This window comes from Rattus norvegicus, chromosome 9 (genome assembly GCF_021556685.1).
Source record: "Rattus norvegicus strain SHRSP/BbbUtx chromosome 9, alternate assembly SHRSP_T2T, whole genome shotgun sequence".
NCBI classification, from domain to species: domain Eukaryota; kingdom Metazoa; phylum Chordata; class Mammalia; order Rodentia; family Muridae; genus Rattus; species Rattus norvegicus.
Genome location: NC_141542.1, coordinates 99,398,734 through 99,423,376, shown reverse-complemented (window position 1 = coordinate 99,423,376; position 24,643 = coordinate 99,398,734). Strand labels below are relative to the sequence as shown.

General features: G+C 42.5%; 1 protein-coding gene across 4 annotated transcripts; it reads left to right on the top strand.

The window, feature by feature from the left end:
* The first annotated feature begins 804 nt into the window (after nucleotides 1-804).
* On the top strand, nucleotides 805-24,496 carry Slc19a3 (solute carrier family 19 member 3). Of its 4 annotated transcripts, none has more exons than NM_001432579.1 (7): nucleotides 805-1,007; nucleotides 10,747-10,878; nucleotides 12,694-12,845; nucleotides 16,107-16,899; nucleotides 19,081-19,273; nucleotides 22,175-22,316; nucleotides 23,002-24,494. In NM_001432579.1, the coding sequence occupies exons 3-7, from the start codon at nucleotides 12,696-12,698 to the stop codon at nucleotides 23,170-23,172; spliced, it is 1,449 nt and encodes a 482-aa protein (NP_001419508.1). In that variant the 5' UTR covers nucleotides 805-1,007; nucleotides 10,747-10,878; nucleotides 12,694-12,695; the 3' UTR covers nucleotides 23,173-24,494. The 4 variants fall into 4 exon arrangements, with proteins under 4 accessions (NP_001419508.1, NP_001419507.1, NP_001419506.1 ...); NM_001432578.1 differs by lacking the exon at nucleotides 805-1,007 and adding an exon at nucleotides 1,134-1,234 and having other exon boundaries at nucleotides 10,747-10,874; NM_001432577.1 differs by lacking the exon at nucleotides 805-1,007 and adding an exon at nucleotides 1,134-1,234.
* The last annotated feature ends 147 nt before the right edge of the window (nucleotides 24,497-24,643 follow it).

The following is a 24,643-nucleotide window of genomic DNA, read 5'->3' as shown; positions in this document are numbered from 1 at the left end:
CTCCTCTGAGACTACCCTCACCCTTTCCAACCCAGGATCCAGATGTCACCTGTAAATATATTATATTTCTATGAATGGATCCCACTGGACAAAGACTACTGGTTCCATAGCAGAAAAATAAAATAACCTCTCAAATTCTGACGTCTTTCACTGATGGTTACGGAGCAGACGAAGACACCTTTCACCTTTCAAACTATGTCAAACATTCTCTGAGCTAGCCAGTTTTGCAAAACCGGTGTGTTGCCCAATGGCATACAATTCTCCCACACCCAAGGTGTGGCTACACTTTTACAGGCAGCCTTTTCACAAACTGTGGGGGGTGGGGGGGTGACAGGAGAAAAATCCAAACTTGAGGTGTGGAGATTCAAGACTCCTGCTGGACTGTTAACCAATGTCATTTCTGCTTGCTGGGATTTCTTTAAAGTCGAGCAGTGCTTGTGTTTGTTTGTTTGTTTGTTTGTTTGTTTGTTTGTTTGTTTGTTTTTGGAGGACTTTCTTTTTTACTTACCTAAATTAATTTTTAAAAATTTAAGTATTTTCAAAAAAAAATTTAAGTATTTTCATTTTAACCAGTAGGAAATCTATGTTAAGTAGATAAAGTTAAATTTAAAAGTCTTTGGGAACTGGTCTGTTTAGCTCAGTGGTACATACCTATGGCACAAAGGACCTGGGAACCGTTTGTGCCAAAAGTGAACTATTTGTCCCAAAACATTCTTAAAGCACCAGGAAAACACCCACCCACACACACCCTTGGGGTCTGGAGGGACCGTGCTTATAAACTTGGCTCGGAAGTCAGGATGTCCCAACTGAAGGCTATGCCTTCCAGACTAACAGTTCTGCCTTTTAATAATCCTACAAACTGGAGGCCACAGACTACCTTTCTCCTGAAATAAACGAATTCATAGGAAGAGACCAAACAAGCAGAGGATCAGACCTGGTTTCCCTCCATCTTGCCCTACTACGCTGACATGAAGAGACAGCACATTGCCTGAGGTTGCTCTCTTCAGGTACTGGCTTCACTTTTTTAAAGTCCTTTACAAACTGACTCAGGGACTTCGTTTTCTACCCTCCGGATCAAAGACCTGGGGGCTTCATTAGCATATGCAAAGTTGGGCGCGACCTTTGGTTCAGCCGGAATGACCCGGTGACCAAGTCCATCTTTACTTGAGATCGCGGACCACATAGCTGAAAGTGCTAGATATCCGGGGCAAGTAAGCAGCACCCTCTTCCATAGGTAAGACCTCCCACCACCGGCGTGTAGTTAATTAAAGAAGCTCCAGGAACCCTGGGCCGCCCGCCTTTCCTCTCCCGGCTCTAATTTGGAGGCGGGGTGGGGGTGGGAGACAGCAGAAAAGCCTGCGCAGCCGCTGTACGCATGCGCCAGCCTGTAGACAAGCTGCCTTCAGTTTCTAGGACCTTTCTGTCTGCTGCTTTCTTGGCCTGCTAAAACCTACCCAACGTGGTCTAGCCTGGATTCCTATACAGCCCTCCCTAAGAGCAGATTAAGTAAAAACCACCATTCTGTTCCCGTGCCAGCAGCTGCCCTGGTCACACCCGGTTTCCCAGAATTTACCTAAAAAGCAATTTTAGCCCAGAATGCCAAGTCCAAAGTCAAAAATTGAAAAGTTACCTCCAAAACAGGAAAGGAAAGGCGAATTTTGAAATTAAAAGAACCAAGACTGTTGGGAACTGTTCTAATGAAAACGAAAATAAAATAAAGCCACGCATCTATCAGGTCGGTGTTCCCTTCGTTAGAAAATGTTTTCTAAAATTGGAGCGAGCCCTGGTTCTACCAGGGTCCACGCACACTGCTGTGTCCCAAAACAAACGGCATTTTCTCATTAAACATACATTTTAAGTAGACCTAGTAATTAACTAATTTTCCAAATATGTTTTTCTTCTTGTTGCCTCGGTAGTAGCAGAAGTGGGACGTACCGACTTTGTTCAGTCCGTTTTGCTAATGGAGCAAATTCTGTAACAGAAAAGACAATTCGAGAATTCAAGAATGTCAAAGGACACCATTTGAGATATTTAGTTTAATCCTCTAAAAGAGTTAAAGAAAGGACACTTCATTGCATGAAGGAGTGTGCCCATGGGCTGGACAAAGAGGTAATTTTATGGAAAGAGTGAAGACTATAGGAGTCATTTCAGGGCAATTGTCTCTGTGTGGCAGTGGCAGAGGTGGAAGAATAGGACATGCGCGTTAAGTTAACTGCGGATGACGACTTTTCTGTAAGAATTAACTCAGAGGCAACTTTGCGTTCCGCTAACAGCTTAGCTACTCCATAGTAACACAGGACTTTGGCATGAATGACACTCGATTATCAGCCAGTCTGTGGGGACCTAGTGCTGGCACTTGTAAGAAAACAATGGCCTTCTTCAATTTATTTTATCTAACAGGCATAAATAGTCCAAGATGAATTATCACCCCGCCCCCTCGCCCCCTCACTGTTAACATAAGGTTTCCTGCTGTCAACCTATTTGAAATCTATCCTTAAACTGTAAGAACCCAGAAACATCTACAGTTCTGGTAGATTCTGCAACATGTGCTTGCATGGGAAGGAATGAGAAATAGGCTGTCACGTGCCAAGAGCTGGAATACTTCCAAGGCCAGTGCTCTTACCTGAGCCTCTCCTTGAGATAATCTTCTGTACTATAAGAGAATCGATGCACAGCATGGCTGGAGCCAAAAGAAACACTGAAGTTCCGGTTTCAAAATCAAGCTCTTTCCACTGACCCACACTCCCACAGCACACTCAACCCCAATGAAAAAAGTGAAAAACAAACAAAATCTAAAACCCCCAGCCTGGGAGAAGTTGCAGTTAAGAGAGATCTGAGGGTTTAATAACTTCTAGTTGGTAAATGCCGAATCAAGAAGAAATAAAGACGAACACGTTAACGATATTAAGTCACTAAGGAGGTGACTAGTAAAAGAGAGAGTCAGATGAAAACGATCCCAGAGAATGGGTACGTTAATGGGCAGGGACAGGGAACACTGAGCAGTGAAATTCAAATTTGGGGTGATTGAAACTAATTTCTATGAGAAAAGAATATTTTCCCTTCCCTAGGTAAAGCATATGTGCGTACCTACAGACAAGAATGTTTTTCATGAAGCTATCGATTGCTATAACATGGAGTTATAGAATAGATGGACCCGTTTATACTTTTTCTTTTTCCTGAAACACAATTTCCCCTACGGTCGTTGCATGGCTTGAGGTCCATGGCGAGGTTTGATTGATTGGCTTTCTAGCTAAGCTGCTCACCCCTTTTATAGCTTTATTAGTCAGACATTTCCCTGCCGTTGGGTCAAACCATGGACATATGGAGAATAAATATGGTGGGGAGATGCCAAAGCCAATAAACAGGGCTATAATACCGTACGTGATAAAGCAGAACCTGAGGAGTGCTTGTATCAGTATCATGTGCTTTCGGTGTCACCTGAAATTTGACAGTGGCTTTGAACCAAAGTAGAACCAGTTTTCATACTGAGCTTTTTAATTGTTTATTGTTTTTAATTTATTTTTATTAATTTTTATTTATTATTTTTTTTATTTTTATTGCTTACTGAGTATCTGGGCCCAGTTCATACCTTTTGAATCTGTGTGGAATACTTCCCATCAGAGAAGACTGGGAGTTGGTGTGAAGGTTTTACCAGTGACTTTGAGGCTCCTTCCTACGTCTCAGTGACAGTACATTGTTCATAGGCTGTTTTGATACTACCATTCAGAGCAAAGTGGACATTGTTTTGGATTTGTAGACCTTTCTAACCATTGTGTTTGGGGAATATCTGAGCCCAGGTGTTTGTTTTATTTACCAGGATTCCAGAGTTGAGGGGTGTGGGCTCTGGAACATGCAGCCTTCTGGGGAGGGCCAGGGTCATTGGTCTTGAGGAACCAGTTTCCTCACCAACTGAAGAGACAGTGAGCTGGCAGTGCTCTGCATCTCGCTCAAAAGCACAGAAGTGAGTATAAGGCAGGGAGCCAGTCCCAAAGTCAGGACCCAGAAGAAAGAGGTACTTAGTCTATCTAAATTAGTCTGAAGGATGTCAAGGAGCCAAACTCAGGCTTCTTCGTTTGTCCTAGATTTGTGCTACTATGTCTCCCTACGTTTTCTAGTACAAACCCAAACAGAGTTTTCAGTTTTCTATTCATAAAGAGGCCCCGCCTTCATGTGGATTGGAATAACTGCAGTCACCGTACCTGTAAGAAACACAGAGGGCCACTGTAAAAATGCTTTGAAGGAGCGAGGGGAGGCTGCCTTTCATCATATCGAGGTGCAGCTTCCTTTCAACACAGAGATTTAAGTTTGTTTGTAATTATACCCCTCCTTGTAATTAACTCTTTGAGGTACAGGATATTTAATACCCCAGAAACTGCCCTCAGATATAGCTGCTCCCCCTTCCCAGCTCCTGACCTCAGAGTTCTGGTTTCAGTCAACATGAGGTATTATAGTTTTGCCTGATTTGGGACAAGGTATGAATGAAATTGCTCAGCCTGCCCTTTTCATGTCTGAATTCCTTTCTGGACCATAGCTTTCGAGGTTAATTTACTTTGTACCTTATATCATTGAATCTTTGTTTGGGTGTGGCCTCCCTATGCTAACCTACACTTTATGAGTCTGTGCATAAATTTGGATTAAAAACTTACAGCCTTCACCACAACTGAGTATATTCTCTGCTGTTCCTGTTCCTCCCCTCACCCCCACACCGAGCAGCTGTCAACCTACTCCTTGTCTCCTCAGATCAGTCTGGCTTTCCTAAGACTCCATGTGTGGTGGTGGTAGGGCCTCAGGAATAGTAAATCAATGTGCTATTCATTCTAGTCCTGCTCAGGTGGTCCTCCTAAGTGCCGGTTGCTATTGGTGATGGAGTAGTCTGTGCTGGTCTGTGCTGCACATAAATGTCCCCATTTTGTGGGCACTTCAGTCACTTCTCGTTTCTCACCACATCCTGAAAGCATCCACGTTCTCAGACAGCTTGCCAGACGATGTTCCAAGAAGCTGGTACTGTTACGTCTTTGGGAGAAGCAATGCATATAGGTTCATTACCTTGATATCCTTCCCAGCATGCGGTATGCTAGCTCATCAATTTTTACTCAGCCATCCCAGGAGCCATCATGGGTAATCATTCTGACGTATGATTTCTGAGAGCTTCCAAGGAGAATCTCTCTGCACTTCCAGGAAGCCACATTTTTTTTTTAAGTGCTCAGCTCTGCTCATCATTTTGGATTTCAAGATGGCGTTTCATCTGTGTAGCCCTAGTTGTTCTGTACAGCTCTGTAGACCAGGCTGGCCTTGAACTCACATTTATCCACCTGCCTCTGCCTCCCGAGTGCTGGGATTCAAGGCATGTGCCACCCCTGCTTACCTAGCTGTTCATCTTTTGTCCCCGAGTTGTCAGAATGTATTACACATTTTTGAACGTCACGTCTTTGACAAACACGGGTATCATGGCTGTCTTCTCTTGGATCTGTAGCTTCCCTTCCCAGGTTTTGAACAGTTTCTTTGGATGAGCAAATATGTCTGGGTTTTGCTTGTACAAAATTCTATTCCCCTCCTTTCCTTTTTCAAGGTCAGTTCTTTTTTCCTTTTCTCTTTTTTTTTCTTTTTTTCCCATTTCTTCAAAAATATTTATCAGTTCCTTGGTCTCTAAGATCTGTTTTCTTCTGCTTTGTTCAAGATAGTGTTATTTACACTTTACATATCAGATTGTTTTTTACATACTGGGAGGTCATGATTCAGGTGGATTCATGCACCCATCCTGACTTCGCATCACACGGATCAACTTTGGGAGTCGCTGGGCACCCTGTACCCATGCAGGTTTGCGTTTGGCTGATCTGGAAGTTCTTTGCTTTTTTTTCCCCACTGATTTAGTCAAAGTTCAAGGCTCCCTAGCTTAGTAATAAGTAGAGGGAAAGACATACTTAGGGAAAGACATACTTAGTTTTTATGATCTGATATTAATTCAAAGTAAATAATTCAATTTTTGCTAATCAGATTTCTAGCTTGTATCTGTCCAATGAGGGGAATGACTGGTAATATCAAAAGCCTAGAAGATGGGGTTCTTAGAGAACATAGCTGATACATAAGAAAATATACATTACAGCACCATAGTGCTGACTTCCGGTCATTCTTGGAAATGACAGAGTGGTAGGAGGGTTTGTGTGTGTGTGTGTGTGTGTGTGTGTGTGTGTGTGTCTGTGTGTCTGTGTGTCTGTGTGTCTGTGTGTCTGTGTGTGTGTAAGCATGTGTGTGTTCATTTTTGGTTTTCTTTTATTTCATTTTATTTATTTATTTATTTATTTATTTATTTATTTATTTATTATGAGTAACTGTAGCTGTCTTTAGACACACCAGAAGAGGGCATCAGATCCCATTACAGATGGTTGTGAGCCACCATGTGGTTGCTGGGATTTGAACTCAGGACCTCTGGAAGAGCAGTCAGTGCTCTTAAACACTGAGCCATCTCTCCAGCCCTTTTGTTTTGTTTTGTTTTGTTTTGTTTTGTTTTGTTTTAATGAAAGAAAACCATGGACTCAGGAAGCAGCTTCTAGCTTTTCCTTATAACCATCCCACTTCCTCATGGGATCCTGGCAAGGGCAGAAAGGGGTGCTTCTTGTTTCTAAAAGAAAGAAAACCTTACTTTCTGCAATGTCAACTGAGCTCATCTTGAAGTCAACATGAAATTGGAGAACTTCAAATATTATTTCCTGCCTTTTAGGAAAGGACATTTTAAGGCAGTGGTTAAAAGGAGAAGAAATCGATGACAGGATTGATGATTTTAAGAACACAGCATCCAACTCTGATAACAAGGACTGCCAGCATGTCAGAGGCAGCATAAAAAGACATTTTCTCTGAGTACTGGAATGAGTCCTATGAGAAGCTATTTGCCTAAACTGATCATTGTTAAAACACAAGTAACTCTTACATCTCATAAGAAATAAAGTTATGGGTTTGTTTTGTTTTGTTTTGTTTTGTTTATGTGTGGCTGGACTCTTTCAAGATCACAATGCTGCCTTGTTGTAGGAGCCAACCGTGAAGTGCGGACATGGTGCACTGTGTTCCAGTCAGAGGCCAGGGCTCTTTGTCATCAGGGTTGGTGGAACAAGTGAGACTGGTTGGTATCCCAAGTGACTGGGAGTGGAGCTGAGGCTGAGACTTACTATTCGTTACTATTTATTCTCCTGGTCCATTCACCTCCTCCTCCTCTGCTGTGAGCCTCATCTCTCCTCTCTAAAGGTCTTCACCTCCTTCCTGGGCTCCCAGGTACGCTGTGTTATAGCTTTAGCTGCTCTGGGACTGGGTTAGAAGGAACAGCCGATGAATTTCATCTCGTGTGTTGCAATCCCTGGGTCTTCACTGATGGGATGTTTGCTCGCTGTTTTAGATCGGAGAACCTTGATTTTGATTGGGCAATGTTTTGTTTATTCCTTCCTTCTTTCCTCCCGCCCTCCCTCTCTCCCTCATCTTCCTCCTCCTTCACCTTCACGTCCTCCCTGCCTCCTCCCCCTCCTCCTGCTTCCGTATTCTTTTTTACTACAGCCCACTCAGTATTCTTGTACCTTTAAAAGAAAGAGTTGTGAGGTTTATGATTAATGGGATGAGGACAGCCTGCTGTGGAGCAACTCTATAAGGATTAGCATGTTTGGAAAGTACACGAAGTGAAGGGGAAAGGTACGCTTACTCTCAGAATTATCACCTCATAATACCAAACCAGTTCATGTCCTCAAGACACATGAGGAAAGCAGACAGAACTTCAAATGGTACTTCAGGGGCAGGGTGATAGGGTGGTCAGAAGAGGATGATAAATGGAAATATGAAAGAATACTGCAGTTCTGTATTATTCTATGTGTGTGTTCTGTGTGTGTGTGTGTGTGTGCGTGCGCACGAGCCTGTGTGTATGCGTGCTCACACATGCTCATGCGCTTCATGCCCCACATTTACACGCCCCCCAGCCTTTGTATAGAGGTCAGAGGATAATTTTGTGGAGTTGGTTCTCTCCTTCCACTTCTATGTAGGGTCCAGGGATCAAACTCAGGATGCCAAACAAGCATGGCACATGCCTTTACACCACGAGCTGCCATCTCACAGGTCTCCAAATCTAGAAAAGTGTCTATATAGAGCCGTGTCCCTCCAGAACCACATAGGTATTCAAGGATGATTTGCCCCACTGTGCTTTTGAGGGATATGTGCACACACTTACACCTCTTTCCTCTTCAGACCCTGACAGTCTCCGGTTACTCACATTTGTCATCATTGGTGTATTTGTTTGTTTGTTTGTTTGTTTTTTTTTTGGTTCTTTTTTTCGGAGCTGGGGACCGAACCCAGGGCCTTGCGCTTCCTAGGTAAGCGCTCTAACCACTGAGCTAAATCCCCAGCCCATGTTTGTTTGTTATTAAAATAAGCCAAGGCTACAGAGGGGGAAACCCCTCATTCACTCTGCAGTGAACTCTACTTTTAATAGTTTTGCATCTTCTTAACAAAATATTCTACTCATGAGCATTAAATTCTTCTTGATACCACCTTCAGAAAAACAGGATCCTAAAATAAACTGGAATTGAAGTTTTGAAAATTTATCTGTGCTTTTTCAACGCAGATGAGGGAAGTCTAGTTGGTGAAGCTGGAATTGGAAGAACCAAGTCCAGGTTCACATTCTAGCCTTCTGTTTCCTTCCTATAAAAGGAGGACAAAAGGCCAGGGCTATAGATCAATTCATAGAGTGCTAGTCTGGCATGCATGAAGCTCTGAGTTCATACCCTGACACCATACAAAGCCAGCAGTGCTCTCAAAGGTGTAGAAGCAGGAGGATCAGAAGTTCAAGGCCATCTTTAGCTTCATAAGGAGTTGAGACCAGCTTGGGCAACACAAGATTCTCTCTCAAAAACTAAACTCAGTAAAAACTGAGTTAAATGAGACCAGAATTAACTTTCCCTCCACAAAATTAATTTTACAATATAAAAGTCATTGCAACAAGATCTCACCATTCACTAATACAACTAGAAAATGGGGGAACACCCAGGAAAACGAGAAGGTACTTTTGTGTATTCTCGTGCCCTGTATCTCTTACCCTGACATCTTCCTTTTCCACCCCTGTTGTCCACATAGACTATAGTTGCTGTCTTGTTACATTCATTCCCTATCATCCTCTAGGGCTTATTGGCTGTGAGGTTCTTTCTAATCACTTAGGACAGAGCAATAAACAACACAACATGCCCTAACTTTGTGGGTCTTACACTCTAGGGGCGTATTTTCCTCTGCCTTTCCAGCTAATTGTAGTTGGACCATAAGGAGTCAAGAGATGAAGAATCCATGGTCATTTTAGCAACCCAGGAACCAAAGACATAGTCCCAAGTCTCTGAGATCCATGGAGAAGATAACTTTGAGTCAATAGCCAAATTCATGGTCAGTAGAGTTCATATGTCCTGTGCATAGCCAGCAAATGGCACACTATTACAACCAGCCTTCAATATTTGGTCTAGCCTTAGTAATTGGCAACTTGAAACAATTGTTCCAATGAGACCATTAATAAGGTAAGAAAGGAGTTCCCAACAGACTTGACAGAATGTCAAGAAGTGGAGAAAAGAAAGCCCATGTTTTCTGGGCTGAGGGCTTAAGTTAAGAGTGGTTAACTCAAGTTTGCCCTTGACAGAATTTCTGCAGTGTGAGCATTACTCACTGTTGGAACCATTTTCCAAAATGCAATAATCACGCTTTCTAAGCTGGGAAGACCAGGGCATTGTAGACGCAAATGGAAATGATATTGACTTTGCTTAAGTTAATAAAAAAGTTATATAGCAGTTTAGAGAACTTTGTAAAAGGTTGGCTGAGGACAAGATGTGGTGTGACTGAAGAGGCCCTGTGCCTAGAGCTAGAATTCGACTCAGTGGCCCACCCGTCCCTGATGAGTGCCCACTCGAACTGCTTTGACAACTCAAAATTCAGTTTTGAAAGTTTTATGTATTAAGACATTAAGTGTCTGCCATGGATTTGTGTTTGAAAACATGTTCCTCATGATAAAGCAAGATTGTCAATTATATTGTACAAATGCTGTGGTTTCTTCTTGTGGAGAGGCTGTCAGTAGATTAATGAAGCAGTTAGGGGAAATCATGACACACTGAAGCAGTGTGGATAAAAGGGTCTTGATAATACGTTCACACACACATGAGAGAGAGAGAGAGAGAGAGAGAGAGAGAGAGAGAGAGAGAGAGAGAGAGACTCTGTGAGTGTCTGTTTATGTATTGGAATGGTCCTGGTGGGATTAGGAGACCATAATTTCTGTCTTGACCACACAATTTCAATCTACTGGTTAGATATTTTTTTATGTCATCACCTTGAAACTACAATTACTATGATGCTTTAATGAGAAAGTACACAGGGGAAAAAGGCATCATACCTGTAACTGCTACATCTGCAATGAACTACAATCCAGAATTGGAGGGCTCGCCTGTGATCCGGATCTTGAGGCTAGAAGACACAAGTTTCTGACCTGGATCTTGGCATGGAGATCTTGAAGCATAGTGGCCGTGAAAAGATTAGGCCCAGGCAAGGTAGCACATAAGTTTAATCCCAGGAGACTGAGGCAAAGAGAAGTTTGAGTTCAAGGTCAGCCTGGGACAAGCAAGTCCCAGCCAGATCCAGGCGCAGTGGTACACACCTTTCATCTGGCACACACCTTCTGCAGGAGGCCTACTTAAGGACATTGGAAGAAGGAAGATTCACTCTTCTTTGCCTGTTTGCGTTTACTTGCAGCACATCTGCTGGAATCCACTGCTACTGAAGTCCAGCTGAAACAAGGAGCCCAGTGGGACTGAGCAACTACAGATTCTCGGACTTCCCATCCACAGCTGCCCAGTGTTGGGTTAGCTGGACTGCAGATGGTAGGTAAGTCATCACAATAAACTGTCTCCATATAGAGAGACATTCCAGAAGTTCTGGGACTCTAGAGAACCCTGACCATACAATACCCATAGCCAGTTGCCTTCCTGTAGATCATCTCACAAAGTAAGCAAGATCGAAACCACCAAAAAAATGTCTCTTAACAGCAAAAGTTTGATGTCAGATGTGAGGGGATGATAATTTGGTGCTCAGTGCAACCCATGAAGGGGGTGGGGGGAGCACAGTATAAAGCTGATTGTGTTTGCTGTTTGCTCTCTGGGCAGTGACTAAGGTCGTCTTGTGCTTTGTGCCTGAGCTTTGAACCTCAGAGAGCTATCAGCCTTAGGAAAAATGTGAAGAATGAATGCCCCTCCCCTGTGAATGGTCTTCAGCTACACATTTAGAGAAGAGCGGATATGAATGGGAAGCGGGATGATAGCCTTGGACACTGTGCCTCCCATCCCCAAATATTGCTGGCACCTGTGGAAAACAGGACAGGGCGGGGATATGGGAGAAAGTTAGAAAGTTAGACTATTATTTTTTACAAAAGATTTATTTATTATATACACTGTAGCTGTCTTCAGACACACCAGATCTCATTTAGAGATGGTCGTGAGCCACCATGTGGTTACTGGGAATTGAACTCAGGACCTCTGGAAGAACAGTCAGTGCTCTTAACCACTGAGCCATCTCTCCAGCCCAGAGAGTCAGATCTTTATCCAATGAATTTCTCTAAGTACTTTTTATTTTGTTTAGTATTAGCTTGGTGTGGGGTTGAGGCAGCCACATACATGCTATGGTGTACTTGTAGAGTTTGGAGGTCAGAGACTAACTCTCAGGAGACAGTTCTGGACTTCCACCTTGCTAGGGATGGGCCGCTCTTGCTTCTCCTGACCTGTGTTCTACAGGCTTGCTGGCCTGTGAGCTTCTGGGCAGTTCTCCTATATCTGCTTGATATCTCAGGGTAAGAGTTCTGGGTGTTACAGCTGTTTGCCACCCACATGCAGTTTGGTGGTTCATGTTTGTCCCAGCGTTCCGGAGGCAGAGGCTGGTGGGTCTCTGAGTTCAAGGCCAGCCTGGTCTACAGAGTAAGTTACAGCTCTGGCAAAGGCTACAGAGAGAAACCCTGCTTCAAAAAACAAAAACAAAGAAACAGAAACCAGCCAGGGGGCAGTAGGTGGTGTGGGGTGCTAAGCAGATCAAACTATCAAGAGCGCTTGGCTGAGCCATCCAAAATGGCTCCCAATTGATTTTTCCAACCAAAGAATTTGAAATTCTTCAAAGATGGAGAAACCTAACAGATATTTCAGTTGTTTATTATACGACCAGTAAGACTCCACACACGGGGCAGCCCAGGTGGAAAGATAAATTTATAATAATGTCAGTGGGTGGGTTAGAAATTCTGGAATCCATGCAAAGTCGAGCAGACAGATCCAGAAGGCTTGCCTAATCCTGTCTGTTCATCTGGAAGCACTTCCCCTACCGTAACAGGACACAGATTCATTAGCTGGTCTCTCACTGTGGATCAAGCATGAGCTACCCCACCAATCATGGTTCACTAGCAGCTGCCCATAGCTATGTCTGAAAAAACACTCAAGAAATCCAATTCCCTCCAGCAATAACGACAAGGGGGCTCTGGAGAAAGGGGGTTCACCCTAGAAATGTGTGTAAGTGTGTAATTCTCCACTCGCTTTTCCAACTCCACACCACATTGGATAAACGCCGTGGTTTTGTAAATGTGTAGAAATAACTAGCTTTTGATGCAAGATGCCAGAGGTGGACGAACTTGACTTAACTTTCACTTTACTTCCATTTCACCAGCCATGAATTGCTGCAGAACTCCACCAAGGGACTCTTGGGTTTATCCCACCGTGATACTCTGCTTGTTCGGATTTTTCTCCATGTTCCGGCCCTCAGAATCATTCTTAATCCCATTTTTGTCTGGACCCAGTAAGAATCTTACCAGCACAGAGGTAAGCTAATGGTACATATCTTAGTAGGGGTTAATTTCACAGGACTTGAAGGCAGTGGGGATGTCATTCAAATTATAGTAAGGGGGAAAAAGAGCTCTGAGTTCCAGTGAGCCTCCATTTTCACAGAATTTATTACATAGAAGAACTTCCCCGTTCCTCATAACACAAAAAAATATTTAGCCAAACACTTAACATGTACGAAGAATATTTTAAATTTCAGAGTTTTGACATTAGATGGGATACATGTGGGAGCTTTTCAGGTCTCCGTTGTTTCTCTCACATTTACCCTATAATGAGTGAAGTTGTTCTCTGCCACAGCATTGCGTTCTGGGAAATGTGTAGGCTGCTGTGGTATAAGCAGGATGTGATAAGAAAGTGTAATCCAGTCACATGTCATGTTAAGTGGATGCTGGGCTGTCTATGCACCCAGAATTATAACTGCAGTTAACTAGAGTTGAGACCGAGACATCCCGGAGGATCCCTGTCCTTCAGTAACACCGCAGCCACCATAAACTCACACCTCAGCACTTACTTATGCATTTATGTGATATCAGTGTACATAAACCTCCTGCCCTGCTTTCCATAAAAATATAACATACGGGAGCTGGAGAGATGGCTCAGTGTTTAAGAGCACCAGCTACTCTTCCAGAGGGCCTGGGTTGGATTCCCAGCACCCACATGACCACTCACAACTGTCTATAACTCCAGTTCCAGGGCATCTGGCACCCTTACACAGACAAAAATGCAGGCAAAATACCAATGCACATAAAAATAAATCAATCTTAAAATTATATATATATGTATATGTATGTATATATATGTATATGTATGTATATAAATGTATATATATGTATATATATAAAACTCAATAATGATGATAAATGGCTGTTACTATCTACACATTTACTGCTACTTTTATCATTGTCTTAAAGGCACATTTTAATTTTTACTTAACAAAAATAAAAGTACCATACAACAAAAATACAACACCAGCATCAGCACGTACATCCTATAGTTAAGGTATCATTCAATTACATCATATTCTCTTGTATTTAAGTTAAACTCATGTTTTACTTAACAGTGTTCGTATTTATCACGCTACTCTACATCACATAGCTGAGCTGTATAGTGGGTTTATATCACCTGAGTTTCTAGGTGCATACTCTGCCAAGTTTGCACAATAAATAAGGTCAGCCAAACGTATCGACAATGCGTGGTTATATTTCTCTGTGACTCGTACTCAGTTTTGAAAAACTATTTAGCAGCAGATGTGATATAAACAGATTAACAATTCTCTTACTTTAAAAGATATTTCTTGGGCCGGAGAGATGGCTCAGTGGTTGAGAGCGCTAACTGCTCTTCCAGGTCCTGAGTTCAAATCCCAGCAACCACATGGTGGCTCACAACCATCTGTACCGGGATCTGATGCCCTCTTCTGGTGTGTCTGAAGACAGCTACAGTGTACTTCTATATAATAAATAAAGGGGTTGGGGATTTAGCTCAGTGGTAGAGCGCTTGCCTAGTAAGCACAAGGCCCTGGGTTTGGTCCCCAGCTCTGAGAAAAAAGAAAAGAAAAAAAATAAATAAATACCTTTAAAAAAAAAGATACTTCTTACTGGGCAGGGCAGCACACACCTTGAATCCTAGCCCTTAGGAGGCAGAAACAGGAGCAGATGGATTTCTGTGACATTGAGGCCAATCGATCTACATAGCCTGCTCCAGTCTTGTCAGGAATGCATCCTTCCCTTCCTGTCTCTCCCTCTATCTAAAGAAATACAAGAAGAAGATGCACTAACCCCACAAAAATCACTGAGCTGGTGTACTGTCGCCAACCACAACCATGAAAATGTCGTTTGGAAGGTAGCATCGTCTTGAAAGCTAAGTGGTATACTAGATTATCAATAGGAAATTGGCAAAGACAGAACGAAGCCAAGCAAACAACAATGGCTTCAGAGTTCCTTGGACTAAAGCATGTCACATTTAAGACAAAGGTCAGAGATGGGGCGGAATCAGCTCAAGATGCCCACCGGGTTTGTGTCTGCAAACACTATGGACAAGTGAGTAAATCCTTCTTCAGAAGCACAGGCTAGTTGTGGGCCCTCCTGTGACTTTGGTGGGTCTACATGTCCATGAGGGGGAGGTCAGTAATCCAAGAGGCCGAACCTTACCCATCCCACTTAAGGATCACTCACAATCTTTGGAGTCCTTTCTACCTGTGAAACTTGACTGCCCATGCATTTGCCATGAAATTGCACACATTGAACTCAACCTAGCAGTGACATCTATAACCATGGATAGGGTGAGAGGAGCTTGCGAGCCCAGCAGATTTAAACAGGAAGGAAATAAAACACATTACCTCTTCCCATTTGGTCATTTGACAAAACCGTTCTCTCTTGCTCCCATTCTCTCTCTCTCTCTCTCTCTCTCTCTCTCTCTCTCTCTCTCTCTCTCGTGTGTGTGTGTGTGTGTGTGTGTGTGTGTGTGTGTGTGTGTGTGTGTGTGTGTGTGTCTACCCAGATTTCAGGCAGGTGGGAGGCAGTGTTGGAGCAAGTAAAGAGAGGTGTTCTACTCTTAGCAATGAGAACCCTATACCTAATGTTGCCAATCTTTGTTTAAGAGTAGTTTGGGAGGTTTTTTCAATTTATTCACTTTTAATTCAGGTGCATTGGTATTTTGCCTGCAAGTACAGCTGTGTGATGGTATTGGATCCCCTAGAACTGTGAGTTACAAAAAGTTGTGAGCAGCCATGAGGGTGTTGGGGATCGAACCTGAGTCCTCTGGAGGAGCAGCCAGTGCTCTTAACTGTCGAGCCATCTCTCCAGCCCCCTAAGTTGGGATTTTTTTTTAAGAACTTGGAAATCTCAGAATTTCAGAGCATTTAAGTTTAAACCTAACTTGAAATTTTTTTTAACTAATTTATTCAACCACTACATGTTACTTAAGTTTGCTATACAGTCCAGAGGACATGTTATCTCCAGAAATCTTCTCCTGGGATATACCTAAGTGTGTAAGGTGCTTGGAGGTTTGTATTCTTTTCTTTTTCTTTCCTTCCCCAACAACTCCAAGATGGTTTATTTTTTGTGTCTTCACTTAACAAAGACACTAGTTTTTCTTAGTAATGTACCTGTAGATATGTTTTCTGGTTTCCCCCATACCATGAAGAATGTCTGACGAGATGTGACTCTGAGGTAAAAGTTAGTCACCACCTGTCTTTTTGAGATGCGTTGCACTTCTGATCACACCTACTTATCGAATCCACAGATGACAAATGAGATCCTTCCTGTTTGGACGTACTCTTACCTGGCAATGCTGCCACCCGTGTTTGTCCTCACCGACTACCTACGCTACAAACCCATCATTATGTTACATGTGATGGCCTTCACCATTTGCTACCTGTTTCTCTTGTTTGGCCAAAGTGTGATGCTCATGCAGACAGCTGAGTTCTTTTTCGGGATTGTCTCAGCCACGGAGATAGCCTACTTTGCCTACATATACAGCATGGTCAGCCCAGAGCACTATCAGAAGGTGAGCAGTTACTGTCGGAGCATCACGCTGGTGTCCTACACAGCAGGCTCGGTGCTAGCCCAGCTCCTGGTGTCCCTGATGAACGTGCCATACTCTACCCTTTTTTACATATCCTTGGCCTGCGTCTCTGTGGCTTTCTTTGTCTCACTTTTCCTACCCATGCCTAAGAAGAGCATGTTTTTCCATACGAAGCCTAACAGAGAAGCTTGTCCAAAGCCACTGGAACCATGTACCGTCCTCAAGGAAGCTCACAACAACGGAGCTCAGCCAGAGTTGTTTGCCAATGCACAGAATCTAGGGGACAGAGAGCAAGACAACTCAGCTTTGAGAATCTTTGTATATTGGTTCCAGGATCTGAAGGAGTGCTATTCCTCAAAGCACCTGGTTTACTGGTCCCTGTGGTGGGCTTTTGCCACAGCAGGTTATAACCAAATCTTAAATTTTGTTCAAGTCCTATGGGAACAAAAGGCTCCCTCTAAAGACTCTTCGATCTATAACGGAGCAGTAGAGGCCATAGCAACATTTGGAGGTAAGTGGACATCTCTCTCTTTCAGGTGCTCTAGATGCTAAACTTCTCCATGGTTGTTAATTAGCTATAACCAGGAAGTATAGTGATTATTTTTTAGTTGAGGGAAGGAGTATAGATACACATGTGTGCAAGACTGTGTTTGCACAGAGGCCAGAGGAGGGCATGGGTATCCCCTAAAACAGGGTTTCTCACTGAGCCCAAAGCTAGGCTAGTGGCCAGCAAGCCACAACGGTCCTCCTGTCCCCACTCCATGTAGCACTGGGCTTACAGGTATAGACATTTTACAAGTGTTCTCTGGGGATTTGAACTCAGATCATCAAGAGTCCATAACAAGACCTCTGACCCACTGATTCATCTTCCCACTCAAGAATGCAAGGCACTGGAAAAATAAGAGTACAATAATTTTTATACCATATGTTATGGTCACAAATAACAAATAAAGCTCAAGAGTAGGACCAGGAGTGTATTTCTAGTAGAATCTACAGATCCTGTTTCATTAAAATAAGTGTTGAGAATGTGCTCCGTTCCTTCAGTAGCATGTTCACACACTTTAAAGTTTGATAATTTGTCAGTTTAAAGGTGAGGGACATCAATATACCTCCTATTCTTACCTTTTTCATGTGTGTATATGTGTATACATGCATGTCTGTCTGCACACACAGGTACATGTGAAGACCAAAGGACAGCTTTAAGTATCACCCTTTGGGTCCATCCATTTTTTTTCCTTTGTTAAAGCAGTGGTTTGATGTCTCGTTCAGTGTTTTGGATTCAGTGTATTGCAGATGCAGATCCTCTGTTTGCTGTGGAACAGCAAAGCCGTTCCTCCCATTCAGAAGGCAGCATCCCGTGCACCCTGCTTCCCTTCACCCTGCAGACACTTTGAACTTGACACAGTCTCTCGCCCTTATTTCCTGAGTTACTAGAGTCAAGACTGTTTCTAACATTGAAAGGACAGAGAAAGTGCAGAATTTTTATTATTAACTCTAGAAAATACATGAAGGTTTCCAGACTCTTACCCAGAGAGTCTACCTAGGGACCTTCAGAGCACTAGGCTACACACCACCCATTTTCACATTTCAAAAATTATGTAATTTCCATGATGGTACACTCAGAATTCTAATATCAAAAAGAAATTTGCCTTTGAAGCACACTGTGCAATAAATATTTATGTAATCGTAAATGAAAACATTACATGAGACTTTGAAGATGGGAATTAGGAAGTGGCGTATTTTTCCACACCTTCCTCTACAGAGACCTTCAGAAACGCACGTAGCCTCTGTGTTGTTATTGTTTTTCTTCTTGGAAGGCTGCAGGTAACTCCTAAAAGCCAAGGCTGAGGCAGAATTGGATCATGGAAATTGTTGTTTTTATGACAATTCTTGGGGAGAGAGCTAGTCCTTTTTAGAGGCAATTCTAGCATAGATCACCTTCCAGAAAATAACCGACCAGTTGTCAATAATTTGAGCCCTTTGTTCAGTTAAAGAGAGCCCCGGTGGTTAACCGGGTGGTTAACCTTTCCAAACTGTATGCACTAGCACAGATATTTTTGTCTCAAGGAAATCAGGCCTATTGTGGCAGGAGGATCACTTGAGGCCAGGAGTTCAAGGGCAGTGTAAGCTCTCCAGGGACCCCTAGGTCTAGGAAGGATTGGAATGAGGGAGGGAGGGAGGGAGGGAGGGAGGGAGGGAGGGAGGGAGGGAGGAAGATAATTGGGACACCCATTGCTTCAAAACATACAATTTAAAACAATAGAGCAATTTTACTTCCAAGGCATTTATATGCTATCCTCAGTGTTTTTTAAATGACTAGGATACTTTATGCGCCCCATACTGCTCTGTTTTGGGCTCTTTCTACCCTTCTGCCTGATATGTAGTTAATGCTAATTAAAAGTATGACAGAACTGGGTTGAAAACAAACAAGAAGTGAGAAGAAGAAGAAAGAAAACTTGAAAAAAATCCTTTTAAAAAATCTACATGTAAGTGGATCACATGGGTTTGTGCGTTTGTGTGTGTGTCTGTGTGTATGTGTGTGTGTGTGTGTGTGTGTGTGTGTGTGTGTGTGTGAGAGAGAGAGAGAGAGAGAGAGAGAGAGAGAGAGAGAGAAAGCTTGGAGTGTTGCTATTTCCTTTATTTCCTCCCTGCAAAGTCAATAGCTTGATTTTTTTCCATTTTCTGTTTCCAGGAGCTTTGGCTTCATTCTCAGTGGGCTACATAAAGGTCGACTGGGATCTCCTAGGAGAGCTGGGCCTGGCTGTCTTCTCGGCTGTCGTCGCAGGATCTCTGTTACTCATGAATTACACGCTCAGCATCTGGGTGTGCTATACTGGCTATGTGCTGGTCAAGTCTAGCTATTCATTTCTTATAACCATCGCTGTGTAAGTATCACCTTCCAGTCCTCCCTACTCTTTGTGGATTCTGGGAACTTCAGAAGGATTTTAGTCCATTGCAATGTTAAATGCTAACTCCGTATTGAATGGAATTCAGTGAAGCCATCTTCTCCATTAGCTGAACACGGTTGAGTCATCAAAGGAAGAAATCTGGGAGCCATTGGGTCCGTGATCTCCTTTTGATTTTTTACTTCCAATGATTTTTTTCATGATAAGGTCCACTGTTATTTAATTTTGAATGCATACGTTTAGATTTTACCCGTGGCCACATTTAGTTTCCCGAGATCATTTTAAGCACATACTTTTCTAGGAACAAAACGTTCTGGGGAAAATATCCCAGGAAAAGGTATAAAAAGTTGGACTGTGGCGGGGGTGGGGGAGGCGATGAAGCCAAGGTTATCAGAAAACTTCAGCTTCAATATACTCGGGACTGTGTCCTTTGAATAGTTTTTAAAATAAGATTTCTGAAAGTCAGGGTTCCCTTTAATACATCTGCCTTTTAAAAGGTTTATTTTGTTTTGCTTTGTTTTCTTTTCTTATTTTTTCACTTTTTTTATTAGACATATTTCTTTACTTACAATTCAAATCTTATTTCCCTTCCTGGTTTCCTGTCCATAAGCCCCCATTCTCCCCCCTCCCCCTCCCCCATACGGGTATTCCCCCCATACAACCCACTTACTGTCACCCCCGTATACTCCCCTGCACTGTGGGTCCAACCTTGGCAGGACCAAGGACTTCCCCTTCCCCTGGTGCCCCAACAAGGCTATTCTCTGCTACATATGCAGTTGGAGCCCTGGGTCAGTCCATGTATAGTCTTTGAGTAGTGGTTTAGTCCCTGGAAGCTCTGGTTGGTTGGCATTGTTGTTCTTATGGGGTCTCAAGCTCCTTCAACTCTTTCAATCCTTCCTCTGATTCCCCCTAAGGGGGTCCCGTTCTCAGTTCCGTGGTTTGCTGCTCTGCTTTGTTTTCTTAGGTCAGAAATTATTTGAAAGCAGTCGGCATACATATGGGCACAGTTAAAACTGGCTACAAGGCATTGTCATTGGCCCAGGCTGTGAGGCTCGGTTGGTAACGTGCTTGGCCGTGTGCATGATTTCTAGCAATGCATACACCGACATGGAAGAACATTCCTGTAATTCAGATCATGGGAAGTAAAGGAAGAGGGATCAGAAGTTCAGGTCATACTTGGTGAAATAGCTTGAAGCCAGCCTGGGCCACATGCATCTTGTCTCAGAGACGGTGGAGAGAAGAGTGCAGTTAGTGTCCTTTGGTATTAGTCAAAAAGAGATGAGAAATGCGCTATTTAGTCTCACACTACATTTGAGAAAGACTGGCAAGTTGTATCAAGTTTCTTTTTTAAGATCTTATTTTATTCTTTAAAGATTTATTTATCTTATGTATTTGAGTATTCTCTTGCTGTCCCCATTCACACCAGAAGAAGGCATCAGATCCCATTACAGGTGGTTGTGAGCCACCATGTTGTTGCTGGGATTTGAACTCAGGACCTCTGGAAGAGCAGTCAGTGCTCTTAACCCCTGAGCCATCTCTCCAGCCCTTAAAGATTTTGTTTCTTACCTTATGATCTCTTAGATCTCACTAGATGCCCTGAAACTGGAGTTACTGGCAGTTGTGAACCATGTGGGTGCTGGGAATCAAACCCTGATCCTTGGGAAGAGCAGCCAGTGCTCTTAACCTGTATGCCATCTCTCCAGTCCCTCAAGTTTTATTTTTAATTGGTGGAAAAAAGTTTCATAAGCAATAAAACATTGGAATGTGAGTCCAAAGGCAAAGACCACGGGAAAACACAGGTGTCACTTGTACGGGAAAATGCAGGTGTCACTTGTTAGCAAATGTCCTGGTTTCATTTCTCTTGCTGTGACAGATACACCAGCAAAAAGCAACAGAGGCTGGAAAATTATTAATTTGGTTTATAATTCCAAGTTAATAGTTCAACCTTTTTGGCAGGGAGTCAGATTATATCCATGGTCAAGAGCAGAGAAAGCTAATGTATTTTTCCTTCTTGTTCTCAGATAGTTTTCACCTCTTTTCTGCTCCCCTCCTTAGGGAATGGTGCCACCCACATTAATCCAGACAGCCCCCAGACACATGTTCACAGGCCTAATCTAGATAGACCCAGGTCTAATCTAGATAGACCCACCTTAAGACTCTATTCCCAGGTGATCCTAAGTTGTATCAAGTGGGTAATGGAAATCAACCATCGCAGAAAGCTAAAAGTTTTCTACTGAAGTATCTTGGGTTAATGATTCAGACTTAAATGTCTAATTTCATTTTTTAATGAGAATTGAAAGGCAGAACTATTATTTTTCCTTTGCATTAAAAAAAAATTCAGAATCCAAAGCCTTTTATCTTCATTCTAAAAAAAGTGTAGTCAGACTTTGAAGTCTCTGTAGTTAAAATTATAGGTTATAAGCATAAATATAAATTATAGATTCAGTCAGTTGCACAAACAACCAGGGGCTGCATCTTCCAATGAACAATCACCTACCATACCTTCTGACTGTAGGACATCAACAATTAACCGAATATATTTTTAAAAGTCCTCAGACTGAATGATGTTTGCATCGTTATAAAACTTACATCACGAACAGGTATGAAGGCAACTTACCCGCAGTATTCCCAAGTTATGAGATGTTAACATTTAACTTTTATTTCCAGAAAGTGCTAGATGGCACAGGAGGCATTTTATCATAGTGCCTTTAATCCAGCCTATATTTAACTCTTTTTCTTTGCTCTGCCTATTTGTCTAGACTGGAGAAGAGTTGGGTAGGACACAACGTGCTCACCACCATGCCCAGTTTCAGTTTCTATCCTTTAGATAAGAATTTTATGTACGCTGTGGTCAAATGCTAATTCGACATTTAATGACAGCTTTCAGATTGCAGTTAACCTGAGCTTAGAACGTTATGCCCTGGTGTTCGGCATAGACACCTTTATTGCCTTGGTGATTCAGACCATCATGACTATGATTGTGGCAGATCAAAGAGGGCTCCAATTGCCAGTCACTACTCAGGTAAGCTGCAGGAGTCCTGTTACCTATTACTATGTTATAGTGACTGTGTGTGTATAGGTAATAGTTATATACTAACTCTCTATAGATAATAATTAACTGTGTTACCTATTAGTATGTTAACCTAATACTATGTTACTATACATAATAGCTAGGAATATAGATAAAATAACTAGGTTGCCTCCAAGATGTCTTAATCTTAAAACTAACAATGTTGAAGCCTTTTTAAAATTTCTTCAATTATGAACAATTTTAAGTATGCAGCCCTTATTATAATGCCAACTAAATACATAGCAACTAGATTCATGTCTACTTGAAGAAGGTGGGTAAGAAGTAAACTCTACATTTTCGCATTTAAAAGTCATTATAAGGTCATTATTATCATTACATAACACTGAACCAGCCTTCGAACACAGACATGTGGACAGAACCCCGCGATCTCCTGGGGTTTCTCTCTACCACTGCTGAAGTAGCTAGAATTTGAACCTAAGCATTCTGCTACAAAGTCAGACTACTCCACATGCTTACATTCTTAACCTTGGTTTATTTGAGATATTAGAAGGTTTAGTCACAATGACCCATAGCAGGTTGTGGATCTCAAATACCCCATAATCCAATCAAACAAGGAAGATTGTTATGTATTACCAATGACAATACTATAAATGGCTAATTGTTTGTTTTCTTCCAGTTTTTAGTTTATGGGAGTTACTTCGCTGTCATTGCGGGGGTCTTCCTAATAAGAAGCATATACATTCTCTACTCAGCTAAGTGCCGAAAGGAAGTGCAGAACCTTGCTACCACCCAGAGCCCTGGTGAGCCATACCTACAAGAGCCAAGAGATGTGTCAACGAAGTTCTAACCCAGTTACATCGACTCCAGTGACAAAAGGACAGGATTTCAAGATGGGCAGCCAGAAGAGCTTTGCCACACACAGGCACCCTATCAGAACAGATTCCAAAACCACAACCAAACTTCATCCTCAGGCTAACCGCCCAGCTCACTGCAAGCACTCCATATATGACCATGGCAGCTATATTAGTTACTTTCTTGATGCTATGACAAAATATCTAACAAGAAACAACTCAAGGGAGGAACTTAAATGTTTCAGTTCACAGTTTGGAGGGATGCATTCCATTACAAAAGAGAAGATATGAATGCAGGACAAAGGAGCTACTGGACACATTGCATGTGCAATCAGGAAGTAAAGAACAATGAAACCTGGTGTTCAGATCACTTTTTCTCCTTTTTATTTTACTTACCACTCCAGCCAAGGGGATGGTGCCGCCCACATTTTCGGTGAGTCTTCCCACCTCAGTGAACCTAATACAGATAATCCCTCAATGATACTCAGAGAGGCTATGTCTTTGGATTCCAGAGCTTGTCAAGTTGACAATATTAACTGCCAATAGTAACAGCTGACAACCCTCGTTGTGGGTTCCCATGAAGAGCAATAACTTGGAAATTCTAGTTCTGACAGTTCGAAGAACAAGCAAAGGGCATGGAAATAAGCCATGAAGAAACTCTCTAAGGATGACGATCTCCCAAGTGAGCACAGATACCGGCAGGACTGACCTACAATTGACCTACAATTGGCTTCTGTACTTTGTGGATCTAAAATGGCAGCACCTGGGATTTTCTTCATCTTCCACTAAGTGGACTTCTATTGCAACCTCCAGCTCTCTGAAAGAATGACCAGGTTTGGTCCCATTGCTGAGAGTTCCTCTTCAACTCTGAAAATACCATCGTCTACTCAAGAGTTGTTCCTGGATAGTTTCACTTTTCTCATCATTTTCTTCTTGTGCTCCCTCCTGGACTTAGTGTGGAAGATCTCCCCCACCCCAGGGATCACTCCAGATGCTCCTGTGTGTCCACAAAATTCCCTTGCATCCATTCCCAATGGCCAGACAAAGATGATTCCCCTTCTTCCCACCATGACCCTAGATACGTGATGATGTAGAACACTCCTGAAGGGAATTCCAGAGCTTTCTGGCAGTCTTTATACATAAGAAAACCCTTGCAGAAATTAAATACTGATTGTTTAATTCATTTTTATGTTTGGTGCTAAAGATCAAACCCAGGAATCATACTAGATAAGCATTCTGTCACTAAGATATATTCTTGGCTCCATGATTAATTTTTAAATGCCAGAGATCATGTTTAATAAAATATTAAAATTCTTTTTATTGGTTATCTTATTTATTTACATTTCAAATGTTGCTCCCCTTCCCAGTTTCTTGTCCCCAAACCCCCTTCCCCCACCCCTTCCCCATGCCTCTATGAGGGTACTCAGCCACCCAACCATCCACTCACTGCCCTAACATCCTCCTACA